At 36.9% G+C, this 14,859-nt stretch overlaps 2 protein-coding genes across 2 annotated transcripts; one reads left to right on the top strand and one right to left on the bottom strand.

Moving 5' to 3' along the window:
• Nucleotides 1-1,053: 1,053 nt before the first annotated feature.
• LOC103945498 (notchless protein homolog) lies at nt 1,054-7,968 on the bottom strand. The gene is made up of 13 exons (XM_009356069.3): nt 7,729-7,968; nt 7,067-7,148; nt 6,863-6,952; nt 6,613-6,738; nt 5,962-6,089; nt 5,201-5,400; nt 4,846-4,909; nt 4,172-4,282; nt 3,347-3,484; nt 2,964-3,106; nt 2,833-2,887; nt 2,129-2,185; nt 1,054-1,540 (listed from the first exon to the last, which is right to left on the bottom strand). The coding sequence occupies exons 1-13, from the start codon at nt 7,882-7,884 to the stop codon at nt 1,457-1,459; spliced, it is 1,434 nt and encodes a 477-aa protein (XP_009354344.1). The 5' UTR covers nt 7,885-7,968; the 3' UTR covers nt 1,054-1,456.
• A 1,426-nt stretch (nt 7,969-9,394) lies between these two features.
• Nucleotides 9,395-12,662, top strand: LOC103945496 (pentatricopeptide repeat-containing protein At3g53170). The gene is made up of 4 exons (XM_048570426.1): nt 9,395-9,859; nt 10,476-11,571; nt 11,636-11,758; nt 12,325-12,662. Exons 1-3 carry the CDS (start codon nt 9,533-9,535, stop codon nt 11,656-11,658), a joined length of 1,446 nt encoding a protein of 481 aa, XP_048426383.1. The 5' UTR covers nt 9,395-9,532; the 3' UTR covers nt 11,659-11,758; nt 12,325-12,662.
• The last annotated feature ends 2,197 nt before the right edge of the window (nt 12,663-14,859 follow it).

Raw genomic sequence — 14,859 nt, 5'->3', positions numbered from 1 at the left:
TTTTTCCACCCACCTTTTAATCAAAATATTAATCACATAATTATCCTTTTAGCAAAAGACTTTTAAATCCACATTTATAAATTTGTTATAACTTTAATTAAAAAAACTAAATGAGAATAAAGAAAATCTAAAACTAACAAAAGTAAAAATAAATCCATCATCCTCCCAAATCATTCACAATGGACCGATGACTATTAAATCCCCAATCATCCATTACCCTCCCCAGCAACAAACACCACCCCACTCTCCCTTTCAATTCTGGTACTACCACCTCATCCTCTCCTCCTTTTCCTCATAAATGAACAATGACGACAACCCTGATTTTAAAATCAAAGAATACCCAATTCTAGTTGGAATAAATTGATTTGGAGCAATCTGCCTCTATATTGGAAAACTCCCCTTGTGCTTCTCTCTTCCTTTCCCTTTGGTTTCTCTCTCTTTCCAAAGGAGATGCTGCCAAGGCAGGTGTCAAAGGTTTTGGTTTTTGGTGGGTGGAGAAATAATTTTTTAATTTTTTTAATTTTTATGGTGAGTAAAGTTATAATATAAGTGTAGAAATAGAACAATGGGATGGGTTTAGGTCTATCATCACTCAAAAAAAAATTGTGTTGACGCACTCTCTCGTGTAAGTGAGTGCCACATACAACAATGATGTCCATTTGTTCGAACTACAAAATAACAATTCGGTCTTTGGTAGTGGCATAATCCATTTGGGCTTAAAACCGTTATGCGCCTTTATCTGAAACGGAGTTGAATAATACCGAGCCCGATTGTGTTTTACATTTTTTTTTTTTTTAACAAATGATATTATCTATATTAAGAAGAGACGATATGCTTAGTCTCACAATTATGCTAGCAATAATGTGGTTCAAATTCCCTTTGGCGAAAATCCAACCTAAAACCTCTCATTTACAAGGAGAAAAACCAACTTCATATTTCGGCAGGAATGGTAAAACCAACTTCATGGTTCATCAACTTGTGCCACAGCCCAAAATAAGTACGTTTTTAACCCATCAAATCCATGCTTTTTAACTAAAGGCAGCAACAAATCCAGAATGACAATCATGAATCGTATTGTTCAGAGCTACGAAATGTTATATTCATATATTGGCGCCATACATTTCCGACAATAACAAACAAAATTTCAGTTCAAGGTTCGTTTCCATCCAACCATAACGTAAAGTTACACCCAGATTCATGAATTGGCTTCCTTACTGTTCCACATCTGACAGATCATAAAATGCCTTCCCCCCCAGTGGATCGAAAACTTTAATGCTGATTTAGAAGCTTTTCCTTTCAACCTCTCTTGTGACGGATTATTAGATTCCCAATCCTTGTTTGTATACTGTACTTGTACAGTATACTTTATGTATACCGTACCAAATACTTCAGTGCTCATTTACCACCATCATGTATTTCAATTATCTAGCTGCCCGCACTTCGGCCTACCGTTGGTCTAGCCCATCCATAACTTCAGAACTCTATCTTTACCACCAGAAGCAACCTTCTGACCATCTGGACTCCAATCGACAGCAAAAACCTTTCAAAAAGAAGTTGAAAATTCGAAAATGGGTTAAACCATATGTCAATATAAAGAGGACATGTGTGTAAAGTTTCTTACCGGTGCATGCATAAAATGGAAAATTGAAAAATTGTTCTAGGTTGCCTAAAATGAAGGTCTATCGATTCAGTAAAGAGTCTACAGTATAGATATGACATATTTTGTTTGTCTTCTTTTGTGGCACTAACTGCTATGTACTCCTCATATAACATGTAGAATGAAGATAAAGAGCCACCAGACGATAGAAATCCGGAGGACTTGGGTTCCCTCAAAGCAGCCCAAATTGTTTTTGTAAAGATTCAAGATGGGTGAGGAAAACTTGGTTTACACATGCTGCCTTCTCGCATATGGATGGGGTAGCTTAATTCATGCAATTTCTAAAAGCACTTGAGTAGAATCAGAAGACATGGACAAATCCTTATGCATTGCTTTACGTGAGGGTCAATTGATTTAGTTGACGTCTTCCTGCAGTTTTTAATTGGTCTCTGTCCTATGGAATCCTCCTCCAAGCATGCTTCGATAAATGAAACAGTATATCTGTGTCTTTAAGGTGAAGGGAAAACACACCTCATCTGCATGGCCAGGAAGATCTAGTTTTAGCGCCCGTGCTTTGATATCCCAAACCTACATGATTAAAATAAATTCATCCATAAATCACAGATGTAACCCCGAGATACTTCCACTAGTAGCAACAAGAGCATAGCACCCCAACCAAGGTACACAGTATAACAAAACAAGTGTAAGACATCTGAATTTAGTAGTGCAATAGTTTGAAGAGTTCATACATGATGAAAATATTCAATGATCAGGAAGCTGAAAATAAAAATCCAGGTTTCCATGATTGCTTATGCCATGACAATACCCATGTACATAACCACAAAATATCAGGTCAAAACTAAGAAATATGCCTTGTACTGGCAAAATCATTAGTGGAAATTAAAAGACAACACTTTATTTCTTGGATGTGCGAAAACAATATTAGGCTTGATATACAAACTCAAATCAATTTGATGTCATTTCAATGGAACCTGAAATCCAGCTTACATATGAACTGATATTGATACCACTAGTAAGATTTGAGATGACTCTTATCGTCTGACATAAATAGTTATCAAAATGTGAAGAAATCACATGTCAATTACTTTCTCCACTTACACCACGTTATGATTCCTGATGTGCTTCTAACGCAACGTGAAATCTTAGAATCTCACTCCTTTGTCAAGAATCCTTATCACCACAAAAAGAAAGTTCAGTACCAGTAAGTGGTTTACCTTAAGAGTGGAATCTTTGCTGCCACTAACAAGTAGCCTGCTGTCTGCTGACCAGCTGTGAGGCGATAGGTAATAATTAGCCATACAGAATAACCGTTAAAAAAACAGAAACCATTGAAATCAATTCAGACCTGATCTGGTAGACAGGACCAACATGGCCCCGGAAAGCTGCAACAAATTTTCCAGTAGTACCGTTCCATAACTTGACAGACCTATCAAATGAGGCACTTGCTATCCATTGCCCATCAGGTGAAAAGCAGACGTGGTTTATAGGCTGTTACCAAGAACATGTTCATACTTCCATTATTAAGATTTATATATATGGGCTGTTACCATGTCAGCTGATGAATAAGATCTTGTCATTTTAAGTCATAATCACAAGCATTGATACAGACACAAACTGCAAAACTAAGGTAGTATTGCACTTCAAATAAACAATAATAAGAAACTTGGTTTAAGCAAAAATAAAATAAAATAAAAATTAACAACCGGACATAGCATTCAATTATTTTACCTGTTGGTGACCCGTCATGCGAGTTTTAGGTTGTTTTTTGAGAAAAGGTTCCCATAGAAACATTGTGAAATCATCAGATCCAGAAACCAATCTTTCAGGGGAATCGCCTTTCATTTTGTTATATCTTTCCAAAGCTGCCTATATGTTAGTAAAATAAAATACAATCAATTCCTTGGATGAGGAAGAAAGCATATATCAGGAGAGGTTTACATTAGTCAGAAAACTGTAATTTAATCACAACACTGAGATGTGGCAACCAATGTAATAGAAGCGCACAAAATAAAAGCTTCAAAAAATCTACCCTCAAGCTTAGTGAGTTCTGAAATCATCAGCATCAATAAATTTGATAACACAATTCTTCAATACAGGTATTCCAGCTTAGGAATTGTTCAATCAAAGGTCAAGAGTTTGCAGTTCCCAATTGAAAAGGAACTCAAAAGCGGAGATTCAAAGGGAATACTAAGAAAATAGTTCTTGTCCTCCTCAACATCAATGTCAAAGAAAAAGATGAATATGAAGTTAAAAAAAGTGACTATTTTCCTTACCTTTTAATTTGTTTTGTACTTGTTCCATACAAGGGTGACTTATTAAAAGGAGGGTAAAATCCGCACCATCAGGAACAATTAAATAAATGAATGAGTGGAAGGCCCCTTAAAACTAGTGAAACGGCACCAAATTTTTTTCTCTTTTGATACTAAAATATCACTATGAAAAATCGAACCACACTACTCATTTCAAATGAAACAACATGACACCTGAAGACAATGAACAATATCAAACCAAACAGGGACTAATGCAAGTATAAAAGCAGAAGATAACAATCACCTGCTTCATTTCCTCTGGAGATGAATATTGCTTGCCAGTGTGATCAAAGGCTCCCGTACGAAGAATATATTCAGTACTCAATGTAAGAGAGTTAACCCAATGACCATGACCCTAAACATACCATATAAGATATCAAAGGCCATGAAATGTAAAATACAGACATTGAGATCCATGAGCATCAACAATTGAATATCAACAAGTACCATTCCGTGGACAAGGCATATGAAATTAGACGAATAAGCATATTACTAACCATAAGTGACTTAAAAGGAATGAACAACAACAGAACAATTGAATTGCAAAATCATATAATCTGGAATTAGAAATTCAAATTGTTAATAAAAGAGACAGACACTAGCTAATACACACTCCGATGAAAGTTCCGTAAATAAGAAATCCAGAAAACCATTGAAGTAAAAAATCACAAATTTGAACAGTCTATATACCCTCACATAACAAGGTCTTAAAGAAGAGATGGAAATAGATCATCGTTAAAATCATTATAAAAAAACCACTATAATTTGGTCAAGAAGCCCATAATAAACAATGAATCAACACATCTACAGATCTACAGATCAGAATAAAGCATAGATAAATACGTTATAGGGTATGGACAATGCACAAAAGTTTAAAACAGATCTATGGCATGTTGCAAATATCATCATCTTACTTACCTTCAGTTCACGAATTAGTTTTCCTTGTGTGGTCTCCCAGACTTTGATAGTACAATCCTGGGAGCTGAGACAGTTAAGATAGAGATATTTGTTATAAATCGTATTGTCATCCCAAAAGTCTTGGCCAAGAATCCAATAATTTTTCTTTTTACAACACGGGGGAACAAGGTGTAAATCGATGTCAGGATAATTGGATCATTTAAATTAATGAGCATTATGATCATCCGCAGAGTTTTTTTATTTTATTTTAATAATTTACAGAATTATGTCAAACATAAATAACAAATATTGCATTTTACTTTTCATTAGAAAGATATGTTTCTTATTATCAAAAGAATTAGGAAAAAAAATATACCCTGTGTATATGAAACCATCTCCACCCCATTTTACACATGTTACTGCAAGTGTGTGGCCACTAAGACATACAACAGATTTCCTCAACGTAACATCCCATATACGTGCATCACCATCTTTGCTGGCACTCACAAAGCGTCGACACGGAGCACTTAGGTGGACTGGTTCCCAAGAGATTCCAGTAATCCATTTCTTGTGGCCCTAACAAATGAATGGAATAATATTTTTATCATACAAATAACAAAGAAGACACATGTTCCCAGTAAGGCAGTAGGGATTGTCAAGTAAAAGGCTACTTTTAGGAACCCTCTTCCTTTATTTTGATTTCACATAACTACCACAATCTTGAGAAAGTCTAAATGGGGCATTACACTTAATCCAGAAGGTTAACTAATTGCAGACAGCCTAACATGTGGATTTATTCAAAATTTCAAACAGTAAATTTCGACATCCAAATACAAGGGGAACCTACTTTCATCTTATAAAGGTGTTAAAATTCATGGCACATAATACCCCATTAATTAACATATGTTATAAGGTCCTTATTACGTATTTAAAAAAGTATATTGGCGCTCATTGCTTTAATGTTTATGGGAATGGGAACTCATTACTTAAAAACATGCACAGAGAAAGAGCGAAGGAACATTTTCCTTCTAGTGCAGAAGAGTTTCTCCCTATATGTGTCACAAGCGACAGAGTGCAAAATGTAACAAACAATAAAGAAGTTCATAATGATCAGCGACTGAAGCATAGAGACTTTACAATAAGTGGATTGCCTGATGGCTTCCCTGTTCGTGGATCCCAACATTGAAGTTCTCCAGCCTTGCTGCCACTAACAAGATACTTCCCATCAGGTGACCATGCAATAGCAAGGACCCAATTCTTATGTCCTGGATAAAACAAGGTCCACAGTTAGTGCAAATAGTAGAACGACAAGACGGTGAAGAGTGACCATCTGCTTAAGATATATTATTATTTTATGGGGAAAAAGTTCAAAATTTATGAGGGCCTTATAAAATGTAATAGACTACAATTTAACGTGAGCCATCAAACAAAAATAAATGTTGAAAGGAAAAAATGAAGGAACTTTATTTTCACTAGGTATGCAGCAAACCACAGGATGCATAAGTGTGCTCTTACCCTAAGAAACCACAGGATGTGACATTCCCCATACGAATTATAGTCTCAGTGAAAAAGCCTTATACTAATAATACTTATATTATCGATCTCTAATCATTACAGTAATCCAGGACAATATACTCTCAGATATCCAAATTATCTGTAATTCCTTCTCTCTTTTTCATTCCACAATTTTATCTTCCGTTTTATATAACTTTTCATAGTGTACAAGCATTGTGTAATGTTTAAAAGGTATAAGGGCTAGGAATGTAGTATTAAACTAAGACTCCAAACCTGTACATGTGAACAACGGCGTCTGAGTATTAAGGTCCCATAGTCGGACGGTGGTATCACCAGAACCACTCGCCAACTGTTGGCCATCAGGGCTAAAAGCAACTGAAAGTACAGCTTCTGTGTGACCTGTAGTGACAGAACAATAGGTTTGATTTGATCATAAACAAAAATTACATTATATATGTCATACCAGTAACAAAAAATGTCATCTAGTGAGCCAATCTCGAGAAAGGTTGATCACAAGATTTACCAGCAATTGTTGCTGAGCAACGATGAACAGGCCGAATTCGGAAAACAGCTTGTGGTTGATAAACTATATGAAGCACCTTCTCCACAGAAACTGCCAAGGTTTTTCACCAGAAAAGAGTATCACATGAAAAGATGGACCTAAAATCATTAATTTTTAAGATAAATACAATCATGGCAGCTGAAATGCTGCCATTATCTAACTCACTTTTGTTCTTCTCTGCAAACTTTCCAAGTGACTCAACAAGTTCCTTATCTGCTATATAGAAAGCATACGGTAGCCTCTCCTCCTGAACAAACCCAAAACGTGTACCTCATTACTCGTATGACCATGGAAAACCACAACACATGAAGCAGGATCCACAAAAAATGTCACAAATCATCGCATGCAAGATTCATAAATCTGGATATGTTTTCAATTAACTAACTTGATGATACAGACTGTACCAAATAACGCGCTAGAAACCTAATAATGATTGACAACTAAAAAAAAAAAATTCTAAAATCATCAAAACAGAAACTACTGATTTTATCCAGAATCCTGAAAATACGTAGAACAATCAGATTACTTACATTGAATACATATGAAGCATCTAATTGAAGTATTTACACATTTTTCAACACAATCAATGACAAAGCTGATATTTTTTTCAATTCATTTTTTTTTAAATGTTTACAAATTTCAATAAAAATTAAATCATTTCTAAAAAGAAAATTTCTACAATCCCATCAGTTCAAGAAACATTCTTCTTCAATTTTGCTCACACATTTTATATTACTAATCGAAATTCTACATCTTTTAACAGGCGAATTACGAAACGCAACACTAAGATGGAAAATTTCAAAGAGAAGAAGTAGAAATGATTATACATTTTGACGAAGCTGATTGACGATCTGTTGAAGGTGTTGCGGTTCTGTGTTTAGAGGAAAGTTGACCGGAGTTCCTAATGGATTTCCATCTGGGTCCGTCAGAAGGCACAACATAGTCTTCCCCTTCCCCTCTCCTCCTTCCACCTCCATTGTCATTGCTGAAGTCCAAATTGTTCTGTAAAATTGAGATTTTTGGGGACTATGTATAGCTATGGGTGGGAGTTTCAAAGCCGAGGGCTTTAGGAATTAGGGTTTATGGCCTCAGGGTTTTACTGCGCGGGATGCAGATTCTCTCCGAACTCTTCCTCACCAACCAACATCGGCCGTTCAAAACTGATCGGGCGGCCAGGAATAAAATTCTTTTTTATTTTACCAGCGTCGTCTGCTCTCTCTCACCTCTTCACCTTTGGTTTGGCATTTTTTTACCTAACACGAAAAATCATATTTTACACTAAAATATCAATCCTAGTACTATTTATTTTATCTTTTATGTTGTCTTTATCGTTAAAACTCAAAATTTTCTAATCATTTTCATTAATATTTTTTTTTTACCAGAAGTGTATGGGTTATGGATTCATCATCAAAACTTTGTGTTTATAATTAGAACAATTTATATTATAAACTATTTTGTGAAGGTTGAAAAAAATTAATTAAAATTATATCGTTTTATCAATCAATTGTAGTAAATAGATAAAGTTGAAATACATTTTTACATTATCCATCCATCTATTTTTGAAGATTAAACAATCTTAGTTTTAACTTAATTTTATCAACCATATCGATCATAAGCACAAAGTTATGTAAATAGGCTACGAAGTATTTTAAGAAGTTCTTTCTCAATCCTTGAATAGCCAAGTTTTCTCTTTTTTGACGAAAGATGGGTTTTCTTTTGTTTGTCAAAAAAGAAGAAAGAAGCGGAACAATAAAGAGGCTCAAGTCAAAAGAAAGAGAGAAAGATTTAGGAAGACTTCGATAAGATTTTAAGAAAAGATATAAAGTACTTGAAGCAAATTGAAGGGTGCAAACAGAGGGTTGTGGGGTTGTATGATTCATACAGTCGGTTTCACTTAATGAGATAAAGATTAATTGTCATTGTATGATTCTAAGAGTAAGTTAAGTCGTGCATTGTCTTTAGTTTGTGTCATGTGTGATGCTATTAAGCTTACTCGTAATATTATCTTGCATATTCTTTTCTGAAAAAGGTTTTTATTGATGGTCACTTGTTTTTATTCATGATACTTTTCGGGTAGTGTATCTTTTATAAGATGTAGTTTTGTTCTTGATATTCAAGTTGAGTTTTGAATTATCTTATTATGGATGTCTATTGTACTATATTGGAGAGATTTCTTTGAAGTATTGGGTACTCAAGCCATACTTCACATATCGAAATACAATTAAAAAATAATATACACTTATGTATTCATCTAATTATTTTATGACATCTGAAATATTCTGCTTAAATACGAAAAAAGATCTTATTCGGATCCTTTCCACCTAATTCTACAAGTTCACAAATTCAGACTCTTGAAATTTGATCCAACGGTTATAAACAGAGGTACATAAAAAGTTACAGTTTGATCAAATTTTAAAAATTCGAATTTGTAACCTTAGTGGATTAGGTGGAACGGATTCTTTCCCTTAAATACCAGTTACTTTAAAAATCTCCCTGGAACCTGGCCTGCCAGCGCATCCTATCCTAGGCATACTATGATACTTCTCATCTTCTTCTTTAAAACCCCGACCACGCAGCATCACTCCCATTACCCGCGTAACAGTCAAGAGACAATCACTGGCCCCCGGTGCAATGGAGCGTCAACTCCTTTATCCCACTAACCTGCGCGTCTCGACCTCAACCTCCTTAACCGGCGCCACGTATTGGACGACTTTCTACTCTGAACACACCCACAAACCAAACCCAACAATCCGCTGCCTCCGTTTATCGAAACGGAGCTCCGACTCGTCTCCGACGAAGGAGCAGAAGAATCTGTCTCGACTCCTCCGAACGGACGCCGCCGTGAGAAACATTGAGAGGAAAGCCAACTCCAAGAAGTACAACAACCTTTGGCCCAAGGCCGTTTTGGAGGCTCTGGACGAGGCTATTGCAGCCAATCTCTGGGAAACTGCTCTCAAGGTCTGTTGGAATTTTCTCTCTTGTTTTTTTTTCTTTGTTTTTTTGGTTTCTGAGAATTTTGGAAGTGCGTTTTTTGTTTCTAAGAATTTCGGAATTGGGTTTTTTTTTTTTTTTTTTTTTTTCTTCTGAGAATTCTGGATTTTGGGTTGTTTGTTTTGTTCTAAAAATAATGATATTGTAAGTTTGAAACTATTGAACTTTAATTATGAAATGAAAAGCTGTCAGCTTTAGTTCAGTAGGGATAGGATTACTTGTGGCCTCAGAAGAAAGTAGTGATCTTTGGTCTTGTGGGAATTTATTGTTTTGTCAATTGAGGCTTCTCGGTCTGTTAGATGTTCTGTTTTCTCAGTGCTGTTAGTAAATAAGTGAAACTTGATGGGAAGTAAGCTTATAGCTGCTATTTTGTTCATTTTCATTAGATATATAAGCAAAGGGTTCAATTCTAAACTCCTCTGGACATCTAAAACTAAATAATTCTGCACAAGAATTTTCAGTTCTAGTTATAGCTTCTTGGTTTGCAATCTTAAATACGATGGATTACTTTGAGTCTTCGTTTCTCCCTTTTGTTCAAATTTTGAGTAGTTTTTAATTCAAAACCAACGGTTCATTTCTTTAGATTTTTGGTCTACTTCGTAAGCAGCACTGGTATGAGCCGAGATGCCAAACGTACACCAAGCTGTTGATGATGCTTGGCAAGTGCAGGCAACCTGAGCAGGCCAGATTGCTTTTTGAGCTCATGTTGAGTGATGGGCTCAAACCTACTGTTGATGTCTACACAGCTCTTGTTAGTGTTTATGGCAAAAGTGGCCTCCTTGATAAGGCATTCTCCACCGTCGATGATATGATGTCAGTTTCTGACTGCAAACCAGACGTATATACATATTCTATTCTTATTAATTCCTGCACCAAGTTCAATCGTCCTGACCTAATTGAACAAGTTCTTGCTGAGATGTTGTACCTGGGGATTGGATGCAACACAGTCATATACAATACCCTAATTGATGGATATGGTAAGGCTGAAATGTTTGAACTGATGGAGGAAACGTTGACAAATATGATTGAAAGTGGCAGCTGCCTTCCTGATGTTTTCACTTTCAATTCATTTCTCAGTGCTTATGGGAATTGTGGACAGATAGAGAAGATGGAGAAGTGGTATGATGAATTTCAGCTGATGGGAACAAGGCCAGACCCTAAGACATTCAATATCCTGATTAAGTCATATGGGAAGGCAAGAATGTACGAGAAGATGAGATCTGTTATGGAATTTATGAAGAAAAGGTTTTTCACCCCTACTATTGTTACTTATAATATTGTAATTGAGGTATTCGGTAAAGCTGGAAATATTGAGATGATGGATGAATATTTCCGAAGTATGAAGCATCAAGGAATGAAGCCCAACTCTATCACCTATTGTTCTCTTGTTAGTGCGTATAGCAAAGTTGGGAGTATAAGTAAAGTTGATTCCATTTTGAGGCAAGTAGAGAATTCGGATGTCATGTTAGATACACCTTTTTTCAACTGTATTATTAGTGCTTATTGTCGGGCTGGTGACCTAAGAAAGGTGAGTGAACTGTTTTTAGCAATGAAAGAGAAAAAATGTGTGCCTGATCATATCACATTTGCTACCATGATCCAAGCCTACAATGAACGAGGCATGAATGAGGCTGCTCAAGACTTTAAAAATAGGATGATTACCACCAAGGAAAATTCAGGTACATTAAAATCACTTCCTATATTAATTACAAAATGTACTTTGTAAACCATTGTGTTTTGCAGGCACAAGGTTGATTGGATGCTAGTATGCTCACCTTAATGAAGAGCTATCTTCAAATATAAACAATTTGAAGGATGGTCAAAACTCGGACAAAGTAATGATAGCCTGTGTCTACTACGTAGCAGGTGACGTAACATATACTCCTGCTCGATCTTAATATCTGTAAATTCACATTCATGTTGCATCTACTTTATGGGTAATCACTGCTGAATATTCGCATTGAAAGAAAATGTTAAATAAATGTTAATGGATGATATTGTGGGTAAGGGCTTGAGTCAATGTCCTTGGGAAGACATATCACATGATAATCCTTTCAATCCTATCTCTGTTTAGCGGTAGGGATTGGGGGTAGAGATTAGGTTTTAGAAAGATTTGGAGGTTATGGTGCTTTCTTCTTTACATCATTTACATGAAAATGTGTCTTTACTATTGATTGACGACATCGGATAGAAATTATTGGAAGATTTGAGTCATCCCATGTATTTTTGTGCAAGTCATTCTTCAGCAGATTAATTAATGAATCAGCTGCTCCCCTTTTTTATCATCTTCAGATGATTTGGAAAGCAAAAGAACCATATAAGGCACAAATTTTTGTATAGATTTTGGCTCATGGTAGTGTTAATACTTGTTTCATTGCCTAAGGAGGAAAGATTAATGACAGTCTATCTCTATATTGGTGCATTGTGTGCAGAATGGGAGGTTAAAGCATAGACTTCGGTTTCATCATTCGCCTACCACTCTCAACGCTTTGGTACAAACTGTTTTTGGAAGCTCTAATGTGATGTGGGAAAAGAGAACAAGGAACGTGGAAGAGTTGTGTTATGACTATTGAATGAGTAATACGGATGTTACAAAACAAAAGGATTATGAAAACTGTATAGGGGTGGGGAAGTGGGGGATTATGCAATAGACTTCGCTTTGGGGCATCGTTGTGGGCTTAATTATCATCGAAAATGTACAATATTTTCTTAATACACGCTGATTGGTTGTTTTGCATTCTAGTTGAGATTCTTTGGGACAGTTTTGAAATTCATAGTTGCTAGGTGGTTGTATTTGTATGTGAGCCAAGGTGGTATTCTTTTTTTTTTTGGTTTTTTTAATAGCAACGACATAATTTCATTTCAGAAAAACAGCAAGGTTGTGAGAACATTACAACCACAAACAAAGGGATTCAAAACATCCCTCAAAACAGCCTTAGCCTTAAGCGTCAGTTACAAAGAGGTCCGCTAGAAAATCGGGCGGCACCTCAAACCATGACCGAGAAATCATCTCACACAGCGCAACCCTTGCAAGACGGTGAATCATTTCATTAGCTTGATTACAAACATGGGCCGAATTAGCTCCAGTGATCCTTGACATGAAAGCTTTGCCATCCTCGATGAAAGGCCCAATGAAGGAAACGTCAGTCGAATGACTCTGCAACGCAGTTGTGATCTGGAGAGAGTCGCTTTCTAGAATGATATTAGATAAGCCCCTTTCAACAATCATCACCAAGCCTTCTTTGGCCACTAAGGCCTTAGCATGAGCCGGAGAGAAGACATTTTCGAACTTGGCCACACGAGCTGCCCCAAAATGACCCCAAGCATCCCTTGCAACCATACCCGCCCCACCCCATCTACTAAACTAGTGTAAATTACAAGAGGTTTGTGGATAGGAAAGGGGCATGTGGCATGTCGTTCGGAGGGGCTGAGCTAAAGCAGATAGCTCCAAGCTACATCGCAGAGGTCACTTGCCCGTGGCATGCAAAAAGCTGGTAAGAGAGAAGCCCACGGAAGGGTAGGGTAAAAGCGTTCAAGATGCATGACCTTGCCCTTTCAATGTCGGGAGCCGATAAACTGTGTTAAAAGAAATACAAAGTGGAAGAAGCAATTAAACAATATGCTTCTGCCGTGGCCGCTCCTTTATTGAATCAACTACCATTAGGGTTCATATTACTAAAGGGTCTTAGATCTTAATAAAGCTTTTCCCAATCGTTGAATTGCCAAATGAAATAATCAGAGTGTCTAAATTAGAAAGAAACAGAGCTTACAACTTAACTCTAAACCATTCCCCTCGACTGACTGAATATGGTGATCATAGATGCCTCGGCATTAGGCCCCTGTTAACCGCCTGAGTAGTGCCTTTTACAACCTTGGTACCATGCATCCAAGATGGGGCTTTCTCTAGTGAACAATGGAACAAAAACACGGATCAATTGGTCAAACGGGATCTACAAAAATTTTGTTTCATTAATGTGCAAGTTAGCTGTGCATTGAATAACTTTTGCATCCAAGGCCTTTACAAGCAAAAGGGCTTTCCACTTAGATACAAGAAAAGTCGAGTATTAATATTCCACGACCAATACAAGCAAACCAAAGGCAAATACAGTATCCATCCGCCAGCCATCAGTGACTACGGATGGGGCAAGTGAGCTTACTCAAAGACATATACACAGACCACAGAGTGCTGAAACATAAACTAAAAAAGAAAGCAACAGCCCATGACTAGACAATCCAACAGCATCCTCGCCATCAACAAGATTATGGGCTGCGAGGCGCTAGATTGAGAAAGGGGTGGCCTTCTGCAATGAATTTGCTTAAATCCGGGCAGTTTTCATCCTCGTGGTCACGAATCTTGCCACAAAGAAGACAGAATAACTCACATTGGTATATTCACACACCCCATTTGAGCATTGTATGAGAAGTTATTACCTAGTTTTGGTTATGTGCTTTAAATTGACGTTTTTATAGTTGTTTCGCATATAGGTGAGACCCATCCTGAGGATGAGCGCAGTCACTTGAGGCAAGGGGGTTACGACCCTTCCACATATCAGTGAGTGGGCTTTTGGTTTTCCGTATATACCTATATACTTGTGGTTTTTCCCAGAAAATGAAATTGAATGTTTATATGTTTTAAATGCCATGCATAGCGTTTGCCTATTTATTTATGCATTAGTAGTTGCATATATGTATGTTTAGTGCTGTGGACGCACAGGTAAGTGCCAGGTAAGTTTATGGTTTATGATTGTGAATTAGTGGTTATGTGAGATGCATAGAGAGCTCATAACCTGCACCCCCGGTGTTAGTGCTCCCTCCCAGAGTAGGGCACAGTCCTTCACGTGATGTTCACCTCCCGCACCACACGCTCATCTTGGATCCAAGTTAGATGCACAGTCCTGTCGTACATACCATTATAGGTGGTTCCGACTCATAGGTGATCCGCGATTATTCGCCCAGTCTTCACGTGA

Source organism: the organism of the source record quoted next, unplaced genomic scaffold, assembly GCF_019419815.1.
Source record: "Pyrus x bretschneideri cultivar Hongxiangsu unplaced genomic scaffold, Pyrus_bretschneideri_v1 Contig52, whole genome shotgun sequence".
In the NCBI taxonomy this organism is placed as follows: domain Eukaryota; kingdom Viridiplantae; phylum Streptophyta; class Magnoliopsida; order Rosales; family Rosaceae; genus Pyrus; species Pyrus x bretschneideri.
Note: the sequence above shows the minus strand (reverse complement) of the source record. Positions and strands in the feature narration are given on the sequence as shown.